Raw genomic sequence first — 22,038 nt, 5'->3', positions numbered from 1 at the left:
ATTGTAATCATTTTATACATCAAAATCCTACCCTTATTTTACAGTATAGACCCCATAATCTCTACCTGTAATGCAGTTAGAAATGTATATTATGAGAAAATGACATACAAATCTTCAATGTAACATTTTGTTATTATAATTTTAGCTTGAACTTTTATTTGTTTATTGGTCATTTATAGTCTGTGTATTGTAATTTAAACCAGACACTGACAACTAAGTAAATGCATTAGGCATGGGACTACGAACCACAAAGATCACTCACCACCAGCTGGATCGCGCAGACATACCAAGCCACCAACTAGGATTCTGTTTCAGGTTTTATGTATGATTTTACCAATATGTCACAGGTTTGTATTTGTTTTTTGAGTATATGATGGCTCGATGAATGAATCGTTGGATCTACGAATGGACAATTAATGATATAAACGAATGAATCAAATCAATGTATCAAAACAATACAACTAATGAATGAAAGAATAAATAAAAAGAAAGAGAGAATGAATCAAATAAATGAATGGCTAAATAAAACGAATGAATCAAATCAATAAAATGAATAAATGGATAAAACGAACGAAATGAATGATCAGATAAAATAAGTGGAACAAACAATGGAGCTAAGAATAACACCGAATAATCTAGACTATGCCTGTCACCAACAAAAATATGCAATGTAGCACACGTCTTTTACGTTATACTGCTTACATAGTGGCATTATTATTTGGGTTTACTGAGTCAAGGTTTTTGTCATATGTATGAAATAACATATACCAAACATCCATTTCTCTTACACAATCAACAACATTAAACATATACCAATATTCAGCAATATAAGTTTAATTTTTACAGCAACCAAGTGAATTGTACATGAAAGAAAACTTCCAAACGTAAGACGAAATCTCAAAATTGTGTTTTCACTGGTGTTGTTAGCTCCACTCTGGCATTGATGTCCATACAATGTATATATTTAAACCGAGAATCGAGATAATATTAAATTGGTTGGTTGGTCAAATAATATTTTTAAATAAGTCATTATTAATTATGGCAACCATTGACACAGTATACTCCATTTTTAGAAGCTATGTTCTGGTATTATACTATATTGTATTTTGTTTATATATATATCATCTGAACTTAGTTCCCAAACACTGCCACCAAGACATTGTATTGTTTGCATAACAATCGATGTTTATAGTAGACTATTGCTTCGTGTATTTTGCCTGAACAGTCATCTATATAATCCTTCACATTATTTCCCACATGTGTATCCCATCAGCTATTTCTATTAAAAACAACGCATTTATTTCATTTCATTCGGTTGATGTTATATTCTTATCCAGCTTATTTCAAGATTTATTGAGGAGGTTTTTGTGTTTTAATATGATGAGGCATAGGACTAACATGTCAGAAATAATTTGAATAATTGTCATTATGCGAGTCACATATTCAGCCTATTGTCATACACTGCAATCTATTCTGAACATTAGTTTGAAAACTGTCAGCAAGAACTGCACTGCTTTATGTTGGATCAGGGCTAATACCGTACATACGTCTTTTAATGTTAGAGTAAATTGTATATTGGAACATGAAAATTACATAAATATACGGAAATTACACTGTTTACACATTTCACTGGAAATGTATTTTACAGCAATCCCGGGAAGATATTTTAATTTTATGGAATGTCACCTGACACGTGTCACCTGTCGTCAGATGTCGAATGCCTAAACACCAGACGACAGGTTCGTTTGCAAGCAGAGACACGCGTATTTCTCGCTACCAACAAACATAAATATTTCTTGCGATGACAGTTAACACTACTGGTCTTTATTTTAATTTAATTTCAAGTTTAAACGTACCTGACTGAAGGGAAACACCATAGAGTAAAGTAAAACAAAAACAAACATTAACATTCAGTTCCTGAAATACGATAAATTTGACCTCCAATAGGAGCGCACGTTTGCCAAATACGTAAGTGCATGTGCTTCTAATAGAGGGAATACGGTACTGCTATGTATGATTGTCAAATAATCTTTTCCCCACAGTTACTGACTTGTTAGATCACTTGTTAGATCCTTGCTACCTTACACAGAACTGTATAAATTCATCGTGAGATTCTTTGGCTGCTGTACAGGTCATAAGACATTTTTTTAACCTCTGTGCTCTTGTGAAAGCGAGATCATATTTCCGCAGTACTCCCCGTATGGCATTGTTCCACGTGTCTATGTCTATTTCGGCTGAAGTGTTAGTTTTGCCAACATCAACAATCATATGTTCAGCTTCATCAGGAAAGTGTGTTTTCAAGTAGTCGGCTAGACCAGAATTCTTAGTAACCAAGACAGGTAGGCCAGTTGCTATGGCTTCCATTCCAACCAATCCAAATGGTTCACTTCGAGAAGCCATAACACAGAGATGACTTTGTTGAAGATCTTTTCGAATCTCATCTTGAGATCCATATGGATATAAGTTGATTTGGAGTTGGTCAGATTTGATGAAAGTGCGCAGAAAGTCCATGGTTTTATGATGCTCTTCCTTTGGAACCCCACGAATGTTCCAGACAGGCACTTCGTCATCGGATTCATAGAAATGGTCAACAACTTTGCTAAGTGCTTCAGTGACCAGGTCATAACCTTTCAACCTCTCCACTCCAAGAATGCGACCGAATGTGATTACTTGTATTTTATCTTCTTCTTCCGGTTTCTGAATTTGAACATCAAAGAACTTTTCATCTGGTTTGGGAAGAAACAACTTGTGTATAACCTGTTGGTGTGCTCTATATTTGTTTTTAAAATGCTTGAACATGCGAGGACCAACAGAGAATACCACATCTGCAGTACTGGCTGCTTTAAACATTTCGTTTTCTCTTTCTTGTACCCTTTCTGCGGTCCAATTCTTTTTATGGACTTCAATATCTTCAGGAATAACATGGTTGAACAGAATTAGCTTCGCTGAAGGGAAAACCTCTTTTCTCAAAAGCCCGGCAGCAACACCTGTAATCGGAAGATGTCCCACAATTGCATGTATATTCGTGATGTTATCACAAAGATCTGGGAAATAGTCGCGGTGCTTGACGAACCAATCTAAGTCTGGTTTCTTGTTCCCAAGGGCTTCACTGTTTCGTGGCTCAATAAGGTGTATACCACGCCCTAATGCATCGTCTCTATCTTCTTTGTTTGCGCTTAAGGTTAGTGCGTATACTTCATATGATGCTTCTTTAATCAATCTTGCAGTCTGACGATGTATTGTAGAAATGCCTCCCTTTGCAGTTCCCCATTCATCATTAACCAGTAAGACACTACGGAAAAAATACAACAATAAACAAATGATGATATTGGCAATTACAATAATGAAAATTAATAATTTGACGCGAACGCTGTTTATAGAATTATACATTGTTTGGTTTAGAGTGAAATAGTCAATGCACTTGATGTTCTATGGAAGAGCAATGTGTGCCTAGAACATTCATGAAATCTGATACTGTAACAATATTACTATACTTACGTGTTATTCCTTGCCATGTTACACGAACTCTAAAATTAAAGAACAAAATAATTTGGTCAAATAATAACTAACATAGTATCAAAGGTTAACATTGCATATGTAACAATTGACAGAGAAAACAATTTATGAACCTTAACCTTCTTTGCAATTATTTTAGTGTTGCTGACTGTATCATACAATCCATTATTCCTTCACCCTCATCCTCGATGTATACAGAAAATACCAGGATTTCTCTAAACAATAAATGTATGTAACTACCCCCCTTAAATACAATATAACTTGACCCAATTACAAATCAATACATTTATCAAAGAAGGGATCAAAGGGCCTAGCGACGTGTTATAACCAGCATAGCTGTGTAACAAGGTAACTTCACGGATCAATCCAATACATTATCTAAACACTACATGATTCGTTAGGATTTGCTAAGACGAACGAACAGCAATGAACGAACAAACATATGCCCCTGTATTTGAGTCTATACTAATATGATTGCACTTTTTACGACAGCATTAAGTGAACATATCCCTCAAATTAACAGAGTGCTTTTTTGAGAATTATGTCAGCCAGTTTTAGAATGAAAGCCACTCCCAGGACTTCAGTCTGTATGACCGTAATGTTTAAATATAATGAACATAATGTTGAAATGGTTACTCACCTAGCTATTTGACCCGAAGTCAAGAACTGCCATTCTCTTCTGTAAACTAAATGAACAATGTCCTATGTAATAAGGTACCTGGAAATTATCGAATGATATCATATTCTATGTATAGCTCTGTGTCATAAGATAACAGAAGTATGTAGTTTCGATTGAACTTTGTGGCAGTGTTATCGTTCGATTCCGATGTGAATTATAGGGTCTATAATCCACCCACAATGCTGCCTAATATCGTGCTCCGTTATAATATTACTGACCATGCACTATTAGGAGACATATGAATAAATGGCATTGTTTGTAGTGTCGGACATTTTGCCATGTTTGCTATTATTTCCACAACTTCGTCGCTGATATTTACTGTAATGAATCTCAAATGGCGGTGGTCGTCGCGCCGTGCATGTGCGACACTTGTGTTGATAAACATTGATTTTCCCACAATTCAATGCTCTGATGAAAATCACAAGTACGAGATTTTACCAGGGCGCGACGTGCACTTAGTACTGTCGATGACTCCTTGGATACCTTTCAATCACCAAAGAAATTACCATGTTAAAGCTAGGTGCCGTCAGTTTGTACTCTTTAGTCTGAGCAACAGTCAAAATCGCCATCTTTGTTTCTATGAGAATCATACATGTATCTCGCATGCGTGGCGCGACGACCATCGTTTTTTGCATGAGCACACGCCGATGTATATGTTGTTCTACATTATCGAATGTGCAACAACGAGAGGCGCATTCAGTCGTTTAGTGCATTTAGACTAAGACGACTTTCCTGAAAATCGAAGATGCGCACATGTCGTTTTGGGTGTAACGTAAATTTGCACGCGTGATATTGTGCTTCTGAGTCACAGAAATAAAAATTCTCTTCTATCGACTATCAGCAAACTGATATGTTTTTTTTCAGCCTGACAAAGCAAGAGAATTTTTGCACCCCAAATCTTGCTATTTCCGGGAAAGTCGTCTATTGAGTCGTTATACGAACATGGGACAAAGCAACATTCCTCTAAAACTTCAGATTTGTATACTAATTAACTTTTCGTTTTTTAGATTTGAACATTTTATTCTTCTAATTATGCGTCTTTGTTACCTCTGAGCTCGGTTGCCATTTGGAAATGAGAAAGTTACATATATTTGATCACGTGCATAATATCTTAGCCCGTGCTAAGAAGCTTTGCGTGAACGCAACTAATTTAAAGACTTTGTGTATCGTCAGTAAATATTTACTAACAAACAAACAGATGCTAATTTTATAAAATTGACTAGTATTGTTTATAAGCCGCTACCAAATCGTGTTACTAGGTCCGTTGTTTGCAAATTCTAATCCACGACTGGCAGGACGCGTCCTGGTCGCAAGCGTTTCCGTGACGAGATCTCTGCATAATATATGGGCCAACTTTATAATACTGTTACAGTATACTACTACTATAATAACAAGAAAGATCCGGCAACCTGGCGTGACTTTGTAAAGTCATTGTGTTAGGCATGAATAATTAACATACAGGTATGTATTCAAGTTTTAGGCAGACGAGGACGTACTAATTATTAATAGACTACTAGTACTTTTATTCCTTGGGACTAAATATACAAATGACGCCTGACATGTTGCAGCTGATTATTAACCTAATATTATGAATGTGTATTGTATTGTAACTATATCTCACAGTGCAGTATATCATCAAAATGTGATAAAGCAGAAAATACAATTCCCAATTAAGAAAGTAATTAAACTAATTATTATGTCTGAAACTGTAATTGAAACTAATGAGTTGTGTGAGCATAGTGTGGAGTGGAATTTACACTTCCGGTTTACATTGGACCACATCTATACAAGCTAGTTTTTCAAAGTTACCACCACCGTTACAATTACCATCAAGCTGTGTATACTGCATTTCCATTACCAACGAACGGTCACTGCAGCACTAATAATTTAAACCAGCCACGACCACTACACTACACTACACCTGTTGAACTGTTGAATATTATTAAATTTTGAGCTACTTAAAGTTGTATTGTCTCTTATTTTAATTTGAAGGCCTTTGAAAATGTGTCAATTTGCTACATCAACCAATTAAAACAAGCGCGGCGTTCGCGTAAAATCGCATTTTCTTTCTTGCGAAAAATGATGCTCAGAGCCTAAGTCATTTTTAGTCTCGAGACTATAAATCCCATGATGCAATGCTGCTTAGTGTACTGCCGATTAATATAATGAACAGTTAAATCAAACTACAATTTCGTCGAGAAAACATGTTAACAGAACGGAAACTTACCAACTGTTTTACGGAAGCCATATCTTATCGTCTGCTACACAAATCCGTGTCCCGGGCAACTGTATAATGAAGCTCCCTAAGCTGTTGAATGTGGAACCATAAACAAATGTCCGGATACGGTCGGAAATTTTCGGAAGAAGGAGCGAGAAATAAAGCGAAATTTTCACGCTTTCAACTTAGGTGGGAAGATTTTAACATAGGCCATTGAAATAAGCACATCAATACATTTCTATAATATTTTGGAGACAATACAACTTTAATGTAAATTGACGCCATGAAGACTGGAACAGCCACTGTTTGCGCTGTATACAATCGGAACCAACTTAAGCTTGTCAACGCTCATGCCTGCGAACGGTGTAAAAAGCAAAGACCAGTTTAGCATGTTAGAAAGCGTGTACAGTCTTTAAATAACTCAATCGACAGAGTAGGGTCAGACCGAATATACGTGATTAATTGCAATTTCAAATAATATTCATGAGATATGTCTACATCTTAACCTCGTTAAAGTTATTAGCACATTCTGTACGCAATGCATACGCTTCTGGACCCTTTTCCGTATTCCATAATGTATCGGTGTGTCATTGCATTGAGGCCAAATGCAGTTTTCAGCAAGGTAAGGATTTGTTGTTATTTTTCAGTTCCATTTTATTACACGTTTCTTTTCTCAGTTAGTGTTGCGATGTTTGTTGACAAGTGATTTTCCATATTTACATCTACATACACTTTCATTTAGTGAGATGATCTTTATGTTCAATGGAATATCTCACAATCATCATCCATTCATTCATTCATAACTCCATTCACAACCATGTACCATGAAAACTCGCCACATACGACACGATCATTAGTCTTATACTCTCATTTTCAGTTCTTCCTCTACAATGTTGGCACAATATCTAGTGTGATATGCTGCCCTAATATAGACATTACATTGACATTACTATTCCAATATTATTGAGTTGCTTGGACTTACATTGGGCAGCGCCATCTTGAGTTTATTATTGTTATCGTATACAATCTCGTTGTTATTGTTACTTCTTAAGCCATGTTAGAGGCAGGTGGCAAGGGGAATAGCTGGTACAAGTTACAGGAAATAATAAAAAAAAACATTTTACAAGAAATAAAATGAAAGTAAATTCTTAATTACATTTTATATAATTTGTGTTTAAGAATCAAAATTGCGTAAGAATTATGACATTTAATGTGGAAAATGCTTTATACGCTTACGAAAAATAAGATCTTTGTACAAATTACTGACAAATATAAGGAGTCAGTCAGAATCAAAATCAGCCTTGACAGCAAAGATTGGACACCAGCAGATGTTGACTCGAAATACTCGACACAAAGAAGTTGTTACAACCAACCGTGGACAAACCATTAATCACAACAGGCGAATGATGAACAAATAAGCATAGAGAGTAATCATCGTTCGACCATATTCATCCACCAATAACAAGTCGTCAGATGTTCAACTAGCAGAAAATGTTACCAGGTCAGAATGAACAACCAATAGACATAACAGATAATTCCTAATCAACACCGGATGCCCAAAAAGAACATCTCAGCACATTTCAAAACATCGAGCTTGGATACAGACTTTATTGTTGTAGCTAACAAGTAATGAGCAGCAGAACTGGAAACAAAGGTGTAATAGACTGTCCTAATATAGACATTACATAGACATTGCAATTTCGATATTATTAAATTACTTGGATTACATTTTAGAGTTTATTATTGTTATCGTACACACTAGAACATGCTTGTCTACTTTAATGAACTTCACCAATTTCTAATTCCTGTTTCCCATAATTATGAATACCGCTAGTTAAGAGTAATGTTAGTAAGAGTGGGGAGTTGGTAAACAGTTTTTGGGTTTTGAGCTTCTTTAGTTATGACAATGGACACATGTAGCCACTACATCACGGCAAACGATACTAAATAAAGTAGAGCACTGATTGAACATCTATATATAGAATGGTGTAAGATATGATTGTTATGCATCTTTAACGAGGTCTTTAATGAGGTCACATGTCCATATTATATGGTTATTAAAAATAATGACATGTGATCAATTTCTTGAATAAAGTACTATCTGAAGCAATCTGATTAAAGTCTGACGGGCTTTAATTATTTGGGCTATAAACTCATTTTAACTTTATGTTTTATTATATTTGTTATTAATGCCTTTTTATTTTATTATTTTACTTTGATTTTGAGTTTTTTTTTAATTCCGCCCTATCTACATCTGATCCGTCGCCTATGTAAGACCCGTTCAAATCTCGCGTAAGTAACAGCCAATCACAGCCCCCCTTTTATACAAGCTGTCGGTTGCTTACTTTTCAGTGTATACGGGCAATCTTTCTGTACATTATATTTTGCCCACTTGAATAAACCATTAATAGAAAATTGCTAGTATACTTTTATTTACAAAAGAAATTCAACAGAATTTTACAATTTTTGTCATTACATTGAATATTTTTTTCACTTCCAACAAATGTGTACACTTCCAGATACATCTTCGCCAGCCAAGGTTCGTTCATTCAGTCATCAGTTCATGGTTCTTGTAAAACTCAAAGTGGGACTGTTTGTTGAAGACTTGTCAGATAGGTTTGCTATTAGCCCGAGCAAATTTTCAAGAATATTTACAACTTGGGTTAACTTTTTATATCATGAACTTCGGCTCCTTTTCCCATTTCCTACACAGTCACAGATCAGGGAGAATTTACCTCCAGAGTTCAGACAATATCCCACAACCAGAGTTATTATTGATTGTACTGAATTATTTGTAGAGGTTCCATCATCATTGTTAGCACAGAGTCAGACGTGGTCAAACTATAAGCACCACAATACTTTTAAGGCATTAGTAGGGATCTCTCCAAATGGTGCTGTTACTTTTATTTCAGAGTTGTATGGGGGGAGAATTTCAGATAAAGAAATTACACGCAAGTCTGGTTTGTGTAATTTGCTAGACCCTGGTGACAATGTTATGGCAGATAGAGGCTTTGAAATCAAAAGCATTCTGCCCACGAATGTTGATCTAAACATTCCTCCATTCAAGGGAACTCGGGCACAGCTATCTGCCAAGGAAGTACAAGACACCATGGACATTGCTTCTGTCCGTATCCATGTTGAGAGAGCTATAGGCAGAATAAAATGTTTTCACATATTAGATGGTGTTTTACCTTTAACATTAGCAAAGGTTTCTAATCAAATTTTCACAGTTTGTAGTTACCTTATCAATTTCCTTCCTCCACTTTTGGCACCAGAACAGTGGAAAAAAATGTAAAGAGCATGTAGGCATCACTAGTTTGGAATTCACTGATTTTCATTTTATTACACATCTCACGAAACTGGAAACATTGACAACTTAAAAGGGTTAATTCTCTAGAGGGAATTGTGACTATTACACATGTGTACTTGTTTTCTCATTTTAAATAAGATGTAAAAAAAAATGAATTTGTATAAATGCAAGACTTAAAGGATAATTCATTGCACACTGAGATTTATTTTTCAAATAAATATGGAATAAATTTATGTAAATATTTACATCAAGGTGTCATGAACTGTATTATTTAAAAAAAAAAAAAAACTGTGTGTTGAACATGTACATGTTGTATGGGTTGCTGTAAATGAAAGAAAAATTATAACTCCCATAAGTTGCATATAGCCGACAGTGACATTGTCGGAAAGATCGTGAACAGAGTACTTGGCGGAAACCACAACAAGATAATGGTATAACTGAAAAAATGTTAACGCAGGCATCAGTCGCAAATCTGTTGACCATGTCTTACCATTAGTCACAGAAAGTAGACCATCTACAGAACAAGATAATGGTATAACTGAAAAACTGTTAACGCAGGCATCAGTCGCAAATCTGTTGACCATGTCTCACCATTAGTCACAGAAAGTAGACCATCTACAGAACAAGATAATGGTATAACTGAAAAAATGTTAACGCAGGCATCAGTCGCAAATCTGTTTATTCAGTCATCGCTTCAATTTTACATCAAACACTGAGCATAATTATCTAGAATGGGAGCAAAAAAATAAGTAAATCGTAATGATTAGAACACTGTAAACAGCTATAGTAAACAATGCAAACTGATTTTAAATTGTATAACGGTCACCGGCCCACGGCATCGACGCAAAAAAATATTTCCTGATCAATTGCGATGTGTGCCAAATGAAAAAATATTTTATTCCAGTCCAAATCAGCTCAATTACTTTAATAAAGAGTTATTGTATAATGTACAAAATGTTGATACAATTTGATGAATATTTACAGCTACGGCTTCAATACCGTAGACGATTTTGGCCCGATCGTCAACAAAACATCACCCGTCTCAAAGGCATGCCACTGGAAAAAGACACCGGTGTTCGGTCGAACCGGTGGAAACAAAATCGTCACTCCCAGAATAACTTGGCAAAATAACGATCTAAACTCGAACCATTCGAGCAACAATATTAACATAAAAATGACTTTCGTTGCATATGACAATGATAAACTTACCGAAAAGCCGTGTCATTCTTGGTCGCTAATTATAACGTCGGTATCATTGACGCTGCAGTGTTTGTGCTGGGACAGCGCTTCCGGTGACGACGTCGGTATAATCCGCCATTTTATTTGAGTGTGTTTGTCACCTGACTATAAAAGGAGGCCTGTGATTCGTTGACTAAAATCGTCGAAAGTGGGTCTTGTTGAAATCTCGTAATACATAGGCATCGAATCAGATGCATGTAGGGCGGTATTAAAAAAAACCACGAAATCAAAATCAAAGTAAAATAATAATAAAATAGAAAGGCATTTAATAACAAAAGTAATAAAAAAAATAAAATTAAAATAAGTTTATAGCCAAAATAATTAAAGCCCGTACACTACATCAGATTTTAATCAGATTGTATCTGAAGTAGTGCTCTTGATAATATAGCAATGCATGTTTAATGAGACCACATAGCCATGTATGACGTTGATCAAACCATATCCAGCATAAGGTGGTGATCCTCTCAAGATTTGTTATACTTAATATCATACATCATGCTTCATCATGTTTTATAAATTTTCTGCAGCTTTTATTTCTCAAGCTGTCATAGTATGCCTTTGTAAATTTCACTATTGTAAACACAGTGAAGCCTTATTCTTGATTTGGTTGATTTGCAGTTTTTGTAGCTTGAATACAATTGTTGGCACCGATTTAGCAACACATCTATCTTTATGTCTCAGTTCCCACTTGCATAATGTACTATACAAAATATTAAATCTCTTTTCTTCTCTTGCTTAGCCACGATAAAATGTTGGGAAAAAAGTTCTTAAGAGTGTTTATCCTGGAACAATCCCATAGATCTATCACTTTCACCTGGAGCAAGATAATATACTCTTTGCAAATCACCATCTTCGTCATGTTGCGGTATTCGAAGTGTATATGAATTTCCTGCAGGACGATCTTCAAAGTTTACTGCTTCTGTCCAGTTATCATCCTCATTATCACTTCATTGCTATTCTCAATTTTAATAAGATTGACATGATTTGGGTCATCGTCATCTGCAGATATTGGGTCATTTTCATTCACAGACATGGCATCAAATGGATTACATTATTTCCTTTAAAGAATTTGGGTTGATTTCAGGCAGTACTGTGTGAAATGACATGTTGTTAGCCACAGCACAGGGAGGCAGTTCTGAACGTTTCAAATATGAATAGCATGTATTACACAGCAAATGAGAATTTTCATTGTCAACCCAAGAATTAAGGATAGATAGATAGATAGATGATTCTCAGCATTATTGTTCTTCACAAAACAATGTAATGTCTATAAAATTTACTTGGTTTGAAAAAAGGAACTAGGAAAATCCGAATCTCCCAAAAATCACAAACAAGTTACAAATCCCAGTATCTCGTCAGCACTGTAAATAAACTGGCTTACCCTATAAATACACGTTAGGACAACTTTAAAGGGCGATGGTCGTCGCGCCACGCATGACTGTTGACTGTTGAGCAAACCAACAAATACAACCTGAGACATTACTAAGCGTTAATTATCTAAAAGAATCAATGGCGGTAATAAGTGCCATTGCACCCAGCTTAAAACTCGTTAACACAGACTTTTAACACAATTCAATTCATTCACAAAATACCCTGCAAAAACGGAGTGCCCATATCAAACGCCACCATCTTGCTTGGTGTGGGGACGTCATTGTGTTAAAAATCACGTTTGTTTTACTTCGTTCATTTCTGAAAATGACTAATTGCTCGGTATTTTAAATAATAATAAGAATTACGTTTTTTGTCATTAAATGGACGAAGGCAAGACATGGAGTTGACTGGTAGTTGTAACGCGTTTCTTATAATTACAAGCATTTTCCTAGACTGTCAACAGTCTGGCATTTCCCATAAAAAAAGCCGACCGACCTGGCGATATTTTAGTTTGCATGCCTTAGATATAACAGTTTTTAGACCAAATAATAATCGTCAAAATGCAAGTTGTACGCATGGAGCGAACAAAATACATGTATGATGTGCATGACTCGTGATTATACTGTTTTGTACAAAACTATTTAAAGAGAGAGTCGGGCCCTGAAAGTTTTTGTTTATTTCGAATAAACAGTATCAAAAAATGCAAGCTTTTTCAGTTTCACATATCGTAAAAAAATACAACATATATCCATTCATAACATCTCAAACGTGACCTACAGAGGCTTTTTTACATGAAACAAAGGGCAATCTGGGAGTCTCAAACTGTACACATGCCATGATCACCACAAGTGGACGCTCACATATTTGTACAGTCTTGTAAAGAAACGCATAATAATTTAAACATTTACAAAATGTAGTTAAAGGGCGGTGGTCGTTGCGCCGCGCATGTGCGACATTTTCACGAGTATGTGTTTCGACCAAGGCACGTAAGCTAATTACCACAGATGACCCCTTCTATACCGTCACCAAAGAAATTATACAGTTGAAGCGTAGTAACGTCTCAGTTTGTACTCAGTAAAAGTAGTCATCTTTGTTCATATTAGTTCCATATCTCGCGCATGCGTGGTGTAACGACCACCGCCCATTAAAACTGTAAACTTCACTCAGAAAATATAAAAGGAGGTAGAATCACGCCAGGCAGTCCTTGGCTGATTAATACAGTTAATAACTTATTGCCGGTAAATCACAGTCTAGCTAAATAAATAAAATAAATACAATAATAAAAATTGCAATAAAAGACACAAACGTTGTATTTACAAATATCACTAAAATGATTCAAAAATATTCAAAAGCATAACAAAATTACAAGACGACCGGCTTCACTGATAAATATACAACCACTAGCTTGACATAGAAGAACAGGTAACAGCGTCCGGATTACTTTCGGAAATTCCGTCGCGTTTCGGAAAGTTTTAATTTTCAAAACTTTTGAATATTTATTTGTGCTTTTAGGTTAGTGAGAAGGTTATAATAATTCTTCATTTCACTTTAACACTGTTTTTACACCCCTCAGACCCCTTTAAAAAGTCACATCTGGCCATTATAATGGCCACTATTTTCTTAATGGCCAGAGTATTGACCAGAATTTTTTAAGTGGCCAAAATATTTACTAGTGTTTTTAAAATGGTGGTTTTAATGACCCATGTTTTTTATACTGGTCAGAATAATTACAATTGCTTTTTGAATGATGGAGTTGATGAACATTTTTTTTTTATGGGCAGTAAAATGGTCATTTTATTTTTCATTACATACATAAAATGACCAGTATTTTTGTTCATGTCTCTAAATATAATGGCCCAGAAAACAGCCTCAATATACGTGTGGGAATTTATTTTTCCCAAATTTCACTGGCGCTTCCAAGTACACTTAAATGAAATTTCGCGAATATTGCCTCGATCTCCAGTGAAATTTCATAGTAACGCTGATGCCAGTGACTGCTGGTGGACTGCATAACCTGCGGAGTATTTAGATGGTGTTGAATCATAGGACGATTGCAGTACTGCAACTGGCACATCAAGGTATGAATTTGTAATTATTTTACCATTTTACAATGACTTCAATACAATATTAGATACTTTTGTTGTTGTTTATGTAGCAGGATAGTCTTTTGGGGCTTTCGTTTTTGTTCAGTCATGGCACACTGTGTAAGTAATGCTTCATTATTATTCATAATTGTCAAACAACAAGCTCAAGTAGGTGTTAATGAGGATTAGCTCCTATGTTTGTTAATACAAGAAAAGTATAAACAAAGGTTATTTCCAACTCCTGAAATCTGCAAAAAAACATCAACGTAAATTTGTTTCCATTCATGGCAATGTTTTCAAATTATTTTAATAAAATAATTTAACTGACTGCAAAATGTTTGTTTTTTTAAATTTTTGAAGACTATGTATATTGTTTTTTTTTTCTCTTCAGACAATACCAGCAATAGTGTACTGTACACTGGGAAATCTAATTTAGTAATCATGTATTAACTATACATGTATATATTATGCCCATAACATCAAATACCATACAGAATCCCTTTTTCCTGTAAACTAGTATGGATGATATATGCCTACAGTGTGCAACAGTTCATTTTACTTTGCGCACAAAAGAAAAAAGTAAAACTCATACTCAAAATAACTTTTAATTTAGCATGGATTTAAACTAAATTTCCATTAAATCTAATATTCTTTGCTCATCTTTGAGCCCAATTTGATTTGAATGAGTTGTAGAGATCAATATAAAAGGTAAGTGAACCTAAATGTATGCGCCTAAGGTAGGAATAAACAGAAGACACTTATTCGTAGCATTCACGTAGAGCTCTTTAGCAAAGGCTAAGAGGTCCAATACCTTAACCTGTGCTAAAAAAATTTGCATGAATACAGGCTAAGAAATACTAGGTACAGAGTAAATCTGGTCAGTCCAAAGCCTTAGCACAGGCAAAACAAAACATGCATGAACGCTTAGCTCAGCTAAAAAAACCATTGTATTTAATGTTCATTTATGAGATTTACTACTATATTCATAACTTTTTATTTTGGTGTGCCATTTCCTGCATGACAATCAACGCTAACACATATAGAGAGATTGACTCAAGAAAAAATGTACCGATGATGAGATACTGTGCTACTTCCTGTTATTCTGCAGTTTGCACTTTCTGAATTTGCTTTGGTATTGTTTTATAACTGTAGAACTAACCTTCCTACTTACTCATACTGAGCACTCATAGTTAAAATTTCTGAAGATTTTGCCTATTCTTAATAAGTTTGGGTGTTCCTTACCCCGTGCTAACCATTGTTTCCTTCTGTGCATGAACTCAAACATATGAGATTAGCTTAAATCTTAGCCCGTACTTTGTGTAGCATGAACACTACTATTGAAGATACAGGGGGCAAATGGGCAAGACTTAAACAAAATATAATGAAGGTGTAATATGCAGTCAGTAAATGTCCTAGGCATTTCTGGGTCAGCCAAATTGATCATGGGTACTCTTGCTCAACTTGGACAAAAAAATATTTAGTCATAGACCTTAGAGAACAGGGACATGTTACTGTGGCTACCCCTTTCATGTAACCTTAGTTATAATCCCCCTACCCAAATTAACACCTTAGAGAAACTGATAATAAATCTATGTCAACACCACTGTTACATCTTCTCCTGTTTCATAAGCCAAACATGGCTGCCAGGGTGTAGCTACACAAAATGAGACAATTTTGTGGTTGGAATATAATCAGAAAAATTAAATTTGATCAAAACTTGAATAGCCAAGTCCATTCTATTGATGCGAGTGAAACTAAAAATTAACAATTTTTATTCCACTATGAAATCAGGAAAGGGAAACAAAAATGGTAAGTTTTCTCTGCAAGGAAACAAAACTGCCTAAAAGTAAACAATGACCTGTGGAAATTTGTGTCATTATAACAAGTGGATTTTTCATCATATTTAGAACAGATATAGCATAGTGCACTTGTTATACACTGACTAATAGGAATACTAGTAAAAACTGTTTCAGATGTATAAATCTTCTAGGTACATGTATATGTATTAATGAGATTATACAGGAGGTTATAACCCACATTGCACATTGTCTCAGACAGAAGTTGCATGACCCTGTTTTCTAAGGTCATGCTTAAATCATAACCATCTGAATACCATTATTTCACTTTTCAAACTAAACTGTTTTTATATTTTTAATATCATTATTTTGATTTTGAAAAAAAAATATAGAAACAATATTACACTTAACATAATTACTCTATTAGCAGCACATGCGCTTAGGTAAATTACAGGGATCTTCAATGGTCGAAATATGTAATATTTTCATGATTTAGTATCCACAAATGTAATTTTAGAGCAAATATGGTATTGTATTGGATCATAATTATAATACAATTATTTATTTTGTGAAAGTACCTGGGGATCGATGAAGTTGTACATGCATGGTGGCATTCCCATTGTGGAGGGACTCTATAATTTTGTATGTACACAACTTCCTACTTTGAAAGACAAAATCATGCAGCTGCATTGTTACATAACATTCTTTTGTCTCTTGTAGGAAGTTAAATCCCCCTATTGTTCTCAGAAATTAGGTTCCAAGTACAGCAATGTACTGTCCACAGAGGGACTTGTACTGTTCTAGTCTCTCAAGAGATGAACTGTGTGTATATATGGCACAACCCCTTAATATATTCGGTTAGGAAACAATTTGATGTTATTCTGTTTTATTTGATATTTATATTTTTTCAATCAGAATGTACCGGGTATCATCTTTTTGGAAGTATATCTGAGTTGCATAGGGGAAAAATTGACATATCACAAGATGTCATTTTATCCACATTGTTATTAGTGAGGACAGAAATATGCCAGAATACACAGACACCACCAATTTTTGTTTCCAAAATTGATTACAAAGTGTCTTAATTAAAAACTGGTCATTGTAAGCTAATAGCAATCTGAATTATTTTTTGCAGATAATGACAATTTAAAAAAAGGAAATACTATATAAATGGAACGTAAGAAGTTGAAGAACCAGAATTTATGGACGTTAAGGGGAAAAAAGAGTTTAACCAGTATTGATGGATGCAATGGTTTAGCATTTGCATGTTTATCAGTTTTACATTTGCACACAGATTTTGAAAGTTCCAAGTGTGTAGAGTTACTGTACATTCCTTTTTTTATGTTTTCCCACAAATAAAAGTGACATCTTTCATCTGGTATTTCATGATTTTCAGCTATCTTATATAGTTCTTCTTGCTGACCCTTTTGTACACACCCACACTCACTCCACAATCTTTCATCTTCTTAATAATAATTAACAGGAAAATATTATTGAAAAAATCCTGTAGAGATCAAAAACATGAACAAATTTGACACGCCTACATCTTTGAGAAAAAATATTTTACACTAGAAAAAGAATAGCACAAAAACAAAGAGGAGAAAAAACATTTTGCACAGCCCCCTCCTTAAGCTAATCGCCTCTCAAGAAAACTTGATGAATATCTGGAGGAGTATGACATTGCAAACCTAAAATATTATTATCCACTAAAACAGTCTGTATGGCTGTGCACTACATCATGATTTTTCAAAAACAAAACAAAATATTGCTTACATATTCTTGTTTTGTCTAATGTTTTCATTAATTATCCAATTTCTGTACTTTATGTGTTTGTACACTGAGCTGAATAATTAAGATGATGTTTTGAAGCACAGTGATAGAGGGACTGTGTTTGAAGCAATGTTTTAACCCCCCTCCCCCCATATGACATTTTTACTTTGCAAAGCTGTACCTCCCAGATCTTTAGTTGTTTATGCACAGATGGTCTTTGGTTATAAATTATTTACTTTCCAGTCATTTTTGAAGTGTAAACCTTTGTCATACTTTCTGCTGTGTTGACTTCCTGTCACTATGCTTTTGTTTCCCTTTGGTTAGCTAAACATATGAACGCTTGTTGAAAATCACACTTGGAAGTAAGAGTTTCTAATGGAATAGCAAGTAATCTAATCTATTCCTGAAATTGTTAAATTATATACAGTGTTATTTGGAAATGTCAAAATAAACTTCTAGGAATCTGTTATTCAGTTCAAAAAATAAACTGGTTGCATGCAGAATCTCAGAGAAACAATTGCATGTACATGCAGGAATGGTCGGATGTTGCAGCAGCAGAAGTTTGGGCCTGGACATTCCAGTCACATTTTTAAAATGATTTTAAATAATGTACGTATTCTTAACAAACTGTTACATGAGAGGGGGCAGAGCATGAAATAATATTTTAGTTTTGGAAACTATGCAAAGATGTGTGTTCAGTAATTCAATACCTTTGATGAGCCATTATTAATAGCACACATTAGGTTAGATTTGAATAGATTCCTAGTAAGATTGGTGCATTCTTAATTCAAAAAAACTTAAAAAGTTTTAATACTACTAAATTATACATATGTTTGATATAATTTATTGTAAAACATTAATGTTGTTGTGAAAATAGTTTCATACAAAACGGTGAAAATTTGCCAAAATCCTTGTATGTGTTGCCAGTGATATGCTAGTTTCCATTGTTATTTAAATGTACTCATCAGGGAGGTAATCCATTACAAAACATCATTAATCCACAGTAGTCTGGTTTCAGGCTACACCAAGTCATAGTCATAAGAGGGACTTTGACCAAGTACAGGCTAAGATATAAGTGAATCCCAAATGTTTGCATATCAGCTATACCCAATTGTGTTCACTCACAGGAGGGCCCAACAGTTATAGCACAGGCCACAGTGTTGAGGGTCTGTGCACTGGCTAAGAACACCCAAACTTGTTTCCCAAGGGAGGCAGCAATTATGAACAAACAATTAAACAGCAATGGTACAGTTCTATAACTACACTGTTAACCGAAATAAACCAACCACAAATTATCGAAACAACCACCATATATTTTTCTCCCTTAATATTTTTTTTTTCATTCCTTTTCCATGTTTTATTGATTTATAATGCTTATTTTTTTTCATTAATATCATCACCAGTTTTTTCAATTGTTTTTTTTTAAACCATTGTGGTGCTTCCGATACTAGTTTGCTGATAGTTGTTAGAAGGGAATTTTTGTGATGTTGATTGGTACACTCAAAAGCAATATCACATGTGCAATTTACGTTACACTCCAAAACGGCATGCGTGCGCATGCGAAACACCATATCTTCGACTTCTGGGGAAGTCGTCAACTAGTATCCCACCAGTCATTAATTACTCCGTACACGCTTCCACACTGATTGGGTCGCTGTAGTAGAGCATACAACAACGCCAATTTGGTTCGCTGTCTACGACATGCACTAATAAAACTCTGCATTCTGTAACGCCGTTATATACTGTTCCTGTGCATCCAAATAAATCTGTCTGTCTACGCTTGTGTTCCAGTGCACTTCGCTTCATAAATTAGAATGAAACTTGTCAGCATCAGAAATTTTGCGTTCGTAAACAGCGCCCCTTAGCCCGTGCTAAGGACTGGCCCTCCCAATGCATGGATGCAATTGGGTCTAGTCAAAATGCAAACATCAGCTAAAATCTTAGCCAGTACTTCATGTAGCATTTAAATCTGGGTTTGTTAAGGAGGGGGGCAGCACAATAGTACACACAGAGACGGTGTTTGGGTACAGTAGGGGGTATTTATTACTAATCTAAAAACTCACATTACTACTACTGATGAAATCAGTGGTCTGCCCCTTTAACAACTAGCGTTGGAAATGTCAAAGGTGACAGTTCAAAGGTGATATATAAATCACTTGTAAGGCTGATCCAGGGGAGACCACTGGTAACTGTTGTATGTACTACAAACCGAAAACACTACGAATGAAATTCCCCAAAATACCCAAACACCATTAGTGAGTAGGGAGGTTGGATGCAAAGCGCTGTGATGTTTCAAGACGGAGTAGAAAAGAGGGGTGGAGATATTTACGGAAAGCATCACTTTTCCAATCACCTAACAATTTTATGAGCTCAGATGGGATACCAGACCGTAATGCCCATGAGGCCCCTCCCCGCCGAAAGCTGTGGGTGGAAAATTGCGAGATGTCAGACACTAAAGGTGTCAGCAAGGAGACAAGACGCTTGGTAAAAAGTGGGGCAGTGACTGGGTGGGGGGGGGGGGGGGGGGGAGGTAGCAAAAGGCTGGGTTCTCAGGGGGGGGGCAGGGGTAATGAGGAAGGCCGATAATATGGCAGCCGCAGGGCAGAGAGGATGGTTTGGGACCATTGGTAGTGGAACTAACAACAGGCGCTCCTTAGTTTGAATGCATGTCAGCAGCAGAAATTTTGCGTTCGTAAACATCGCCCCTTAGCCCGTGCTAAGGACTGGCCCTCCCAATGCATGGATGCAATTGGGTCTAGTCAAAATGCAAACATCAGCTAAAATCTTAGCTAGTACTTCATGTAGCATGAACACTATTATTGTGCAGCATTATAATACCGTGAACAAACAAACATGCCATTCACTGCTAAGTAGCTAGCTACACACATGGAGCTCTATGCTAGACCCCCCCCCCCATATAACTTACTGAACCACCCAACACCGTTTTGTACACATGCAGTAGTCGTGGAATATTTTCACAGATAATTTTCATATCACATTAAACCATTCATAATAGAGAAAATAGCAAAATATAAAAATAAAGCAGAGCATCATGGGTATTTTTTAGTTGACTATGTCTTAGCCACTTTAAAATCACCTTCCATCAACCCTTCAACATAAACTTCTACAGTTTATAACACATGTTATGAAAAGTTACTGGTTAAGTATTTCAATTTAAAATGTTATAGTTTGGGTGTATTTGAAGACTAAACTTTAGTTTTTTGTCATTATTAAAATGGGAATTTTGTTTATGTTTGAGCTTAACCCCACTCATAAAGACAGGCTTTTTTTCGGATTAATAACTCGCTGTTTATGTGACTTTTTGGAGTAACTCCCTGTGACTTTTTGGAGTAACCAGCTGTTTATGTGACTTTTTTTGGTGGAAAGTCAGTTGCTGAGTATTTTTGGGGTTGCACACTTTTCAAAGGTTCAGTAGTGAATGTCGTGTTTGTTTGTTCAAGGTATTAAAATGCTGGATATTGCCTTTATAAGAACAGGATGTAGTACAGAGTCTCATTGTCAGTCCATTTTTATCTCAAGAATAATGTCACAGAATGTGCTTGTATTGATTGTCAAGTTTAGTATCGTTATGAATAAGAATAGTTATGAATATAATAGTTAAATTTTCAAATGGACATCAAGTACAATGGAATTTTGGGTGATTAGCCTGGGCTCAATGTTTGCACACACTTCATTAGCACCCGTGATAAGGGTCTAGACAGAATTTTGAAAACGGGTCATCTTCTATGTTCAATAACCTATTGCATTATACTATATATTATTAAGTCAACAGTATCAAGTGCATGATTTGTTGTGATTTTAAAAACAAATTAATCCAAAACGTTATATTTTTTCAAGATATATAATTCCATATTTCAAAATCTTGTATTTTACGTTTACCTACAATTGTACTGGCTTAAAATTGAAGCAAACTGAAGCGAGTGAGGAAAAAGAGGAGAGCTGTCAATCCCCATGTGCCATTACCGGGTATATCTGTGACATGAAAAAAAAAATGACCATTTTATTCATGTAATGAAAAATAAAATGATCATTAT

At 35.3% G+C, this 22,038-nt stretch overlaps 2 protein-coding genes and 2 long non-coding RNA genes across 4 annotated transcripts; 2 read left to right on the top strand and 2 right to left on the bottom strand.

The window, feature by feature from the left end:
• Positions 1–2,076: 2,076 nt before the first annotated feature.
• LOC144350435 (uncharacterized) lies at positions 2,077–4,191 on the bottom strand. The gene is made up of 3 exons (XM_085504677.1): positions 4,157–4,191; positions 3,499–3,527; positions 2,077–3,292 (listed from the first exon to the last, which is right to left on the bottom strand). The coding sequence occupies exons 2-3, from the start codon at positions 3,513–3,515 to the stop codon at positions 2,077–2,079; spliced, it is 1,233 nt and encodes a 410-aa protein (XP_085360803.1). The 5' UTR covers positions 3,516–3,527; positions 4,157–4,191.
• Positions 4,192–8,976: 4,785 nt separating this feature from the next.
• LOC102808338 (uncharacterized) lies at positions 8,977–9,708 on the top strand. The gene has a single exon (XM_006815583.2). It carries the CDS (start codon positions 8,977–8,979, stop codon positions 9,706–9,708), a length of 732 nt encoding a protein of 243 aa, XP_006815646.2.
• A 199-nt stretch (positions 9,709–9,907) lies between these two features.
• On the bottom strand, positions 9,908–13,849 carry LOC146738020 (uncharacterized). The gene is made up of 2 exons (XR_014930731.1): positions 10,933–13,849; positions 9,908–10,449 (listed from the first exon to the last, which is right to left on the bottom strand). It is a non-coding gene; the product is annotated as an uncharacterized LOC146738020 (long non-coding RNA).
• Positions 13,850–17,005: 3,156 nt separating this feature from the next.
• Positions 17,006–17,594, top strand: LOC146738019 (uncharacterized). Its single transcript, XR_014930730.1, has 2 exons — positions 17,006–17,070; positions 17,349–17,594. It is a non-coding gene; the product is annotated as an uncharacterized LOC146738019 (long non-coding RNA).
• Positions 17,595–22,038: the final 4,444 nt, after the last annotated feature.

This window comes from Saccoglossus kowalevskii, chromosome 10 (assembly GCF_978046115.1).
Source record: "Saccoglossus kowalevskii chromosome 10, keSacKowa6.1, whole genome shotgun sequence".
Classification (NCBI taxonomy): Eukaryota; Metazoa; Hemichordata; class Enteropneusta; family Harrimaniidae; genus Saccoglossus; species Saccoglossus kowalevskii.
This window is presented reverse-complemented; position numbering and strand designations above follow the sequence as displayed.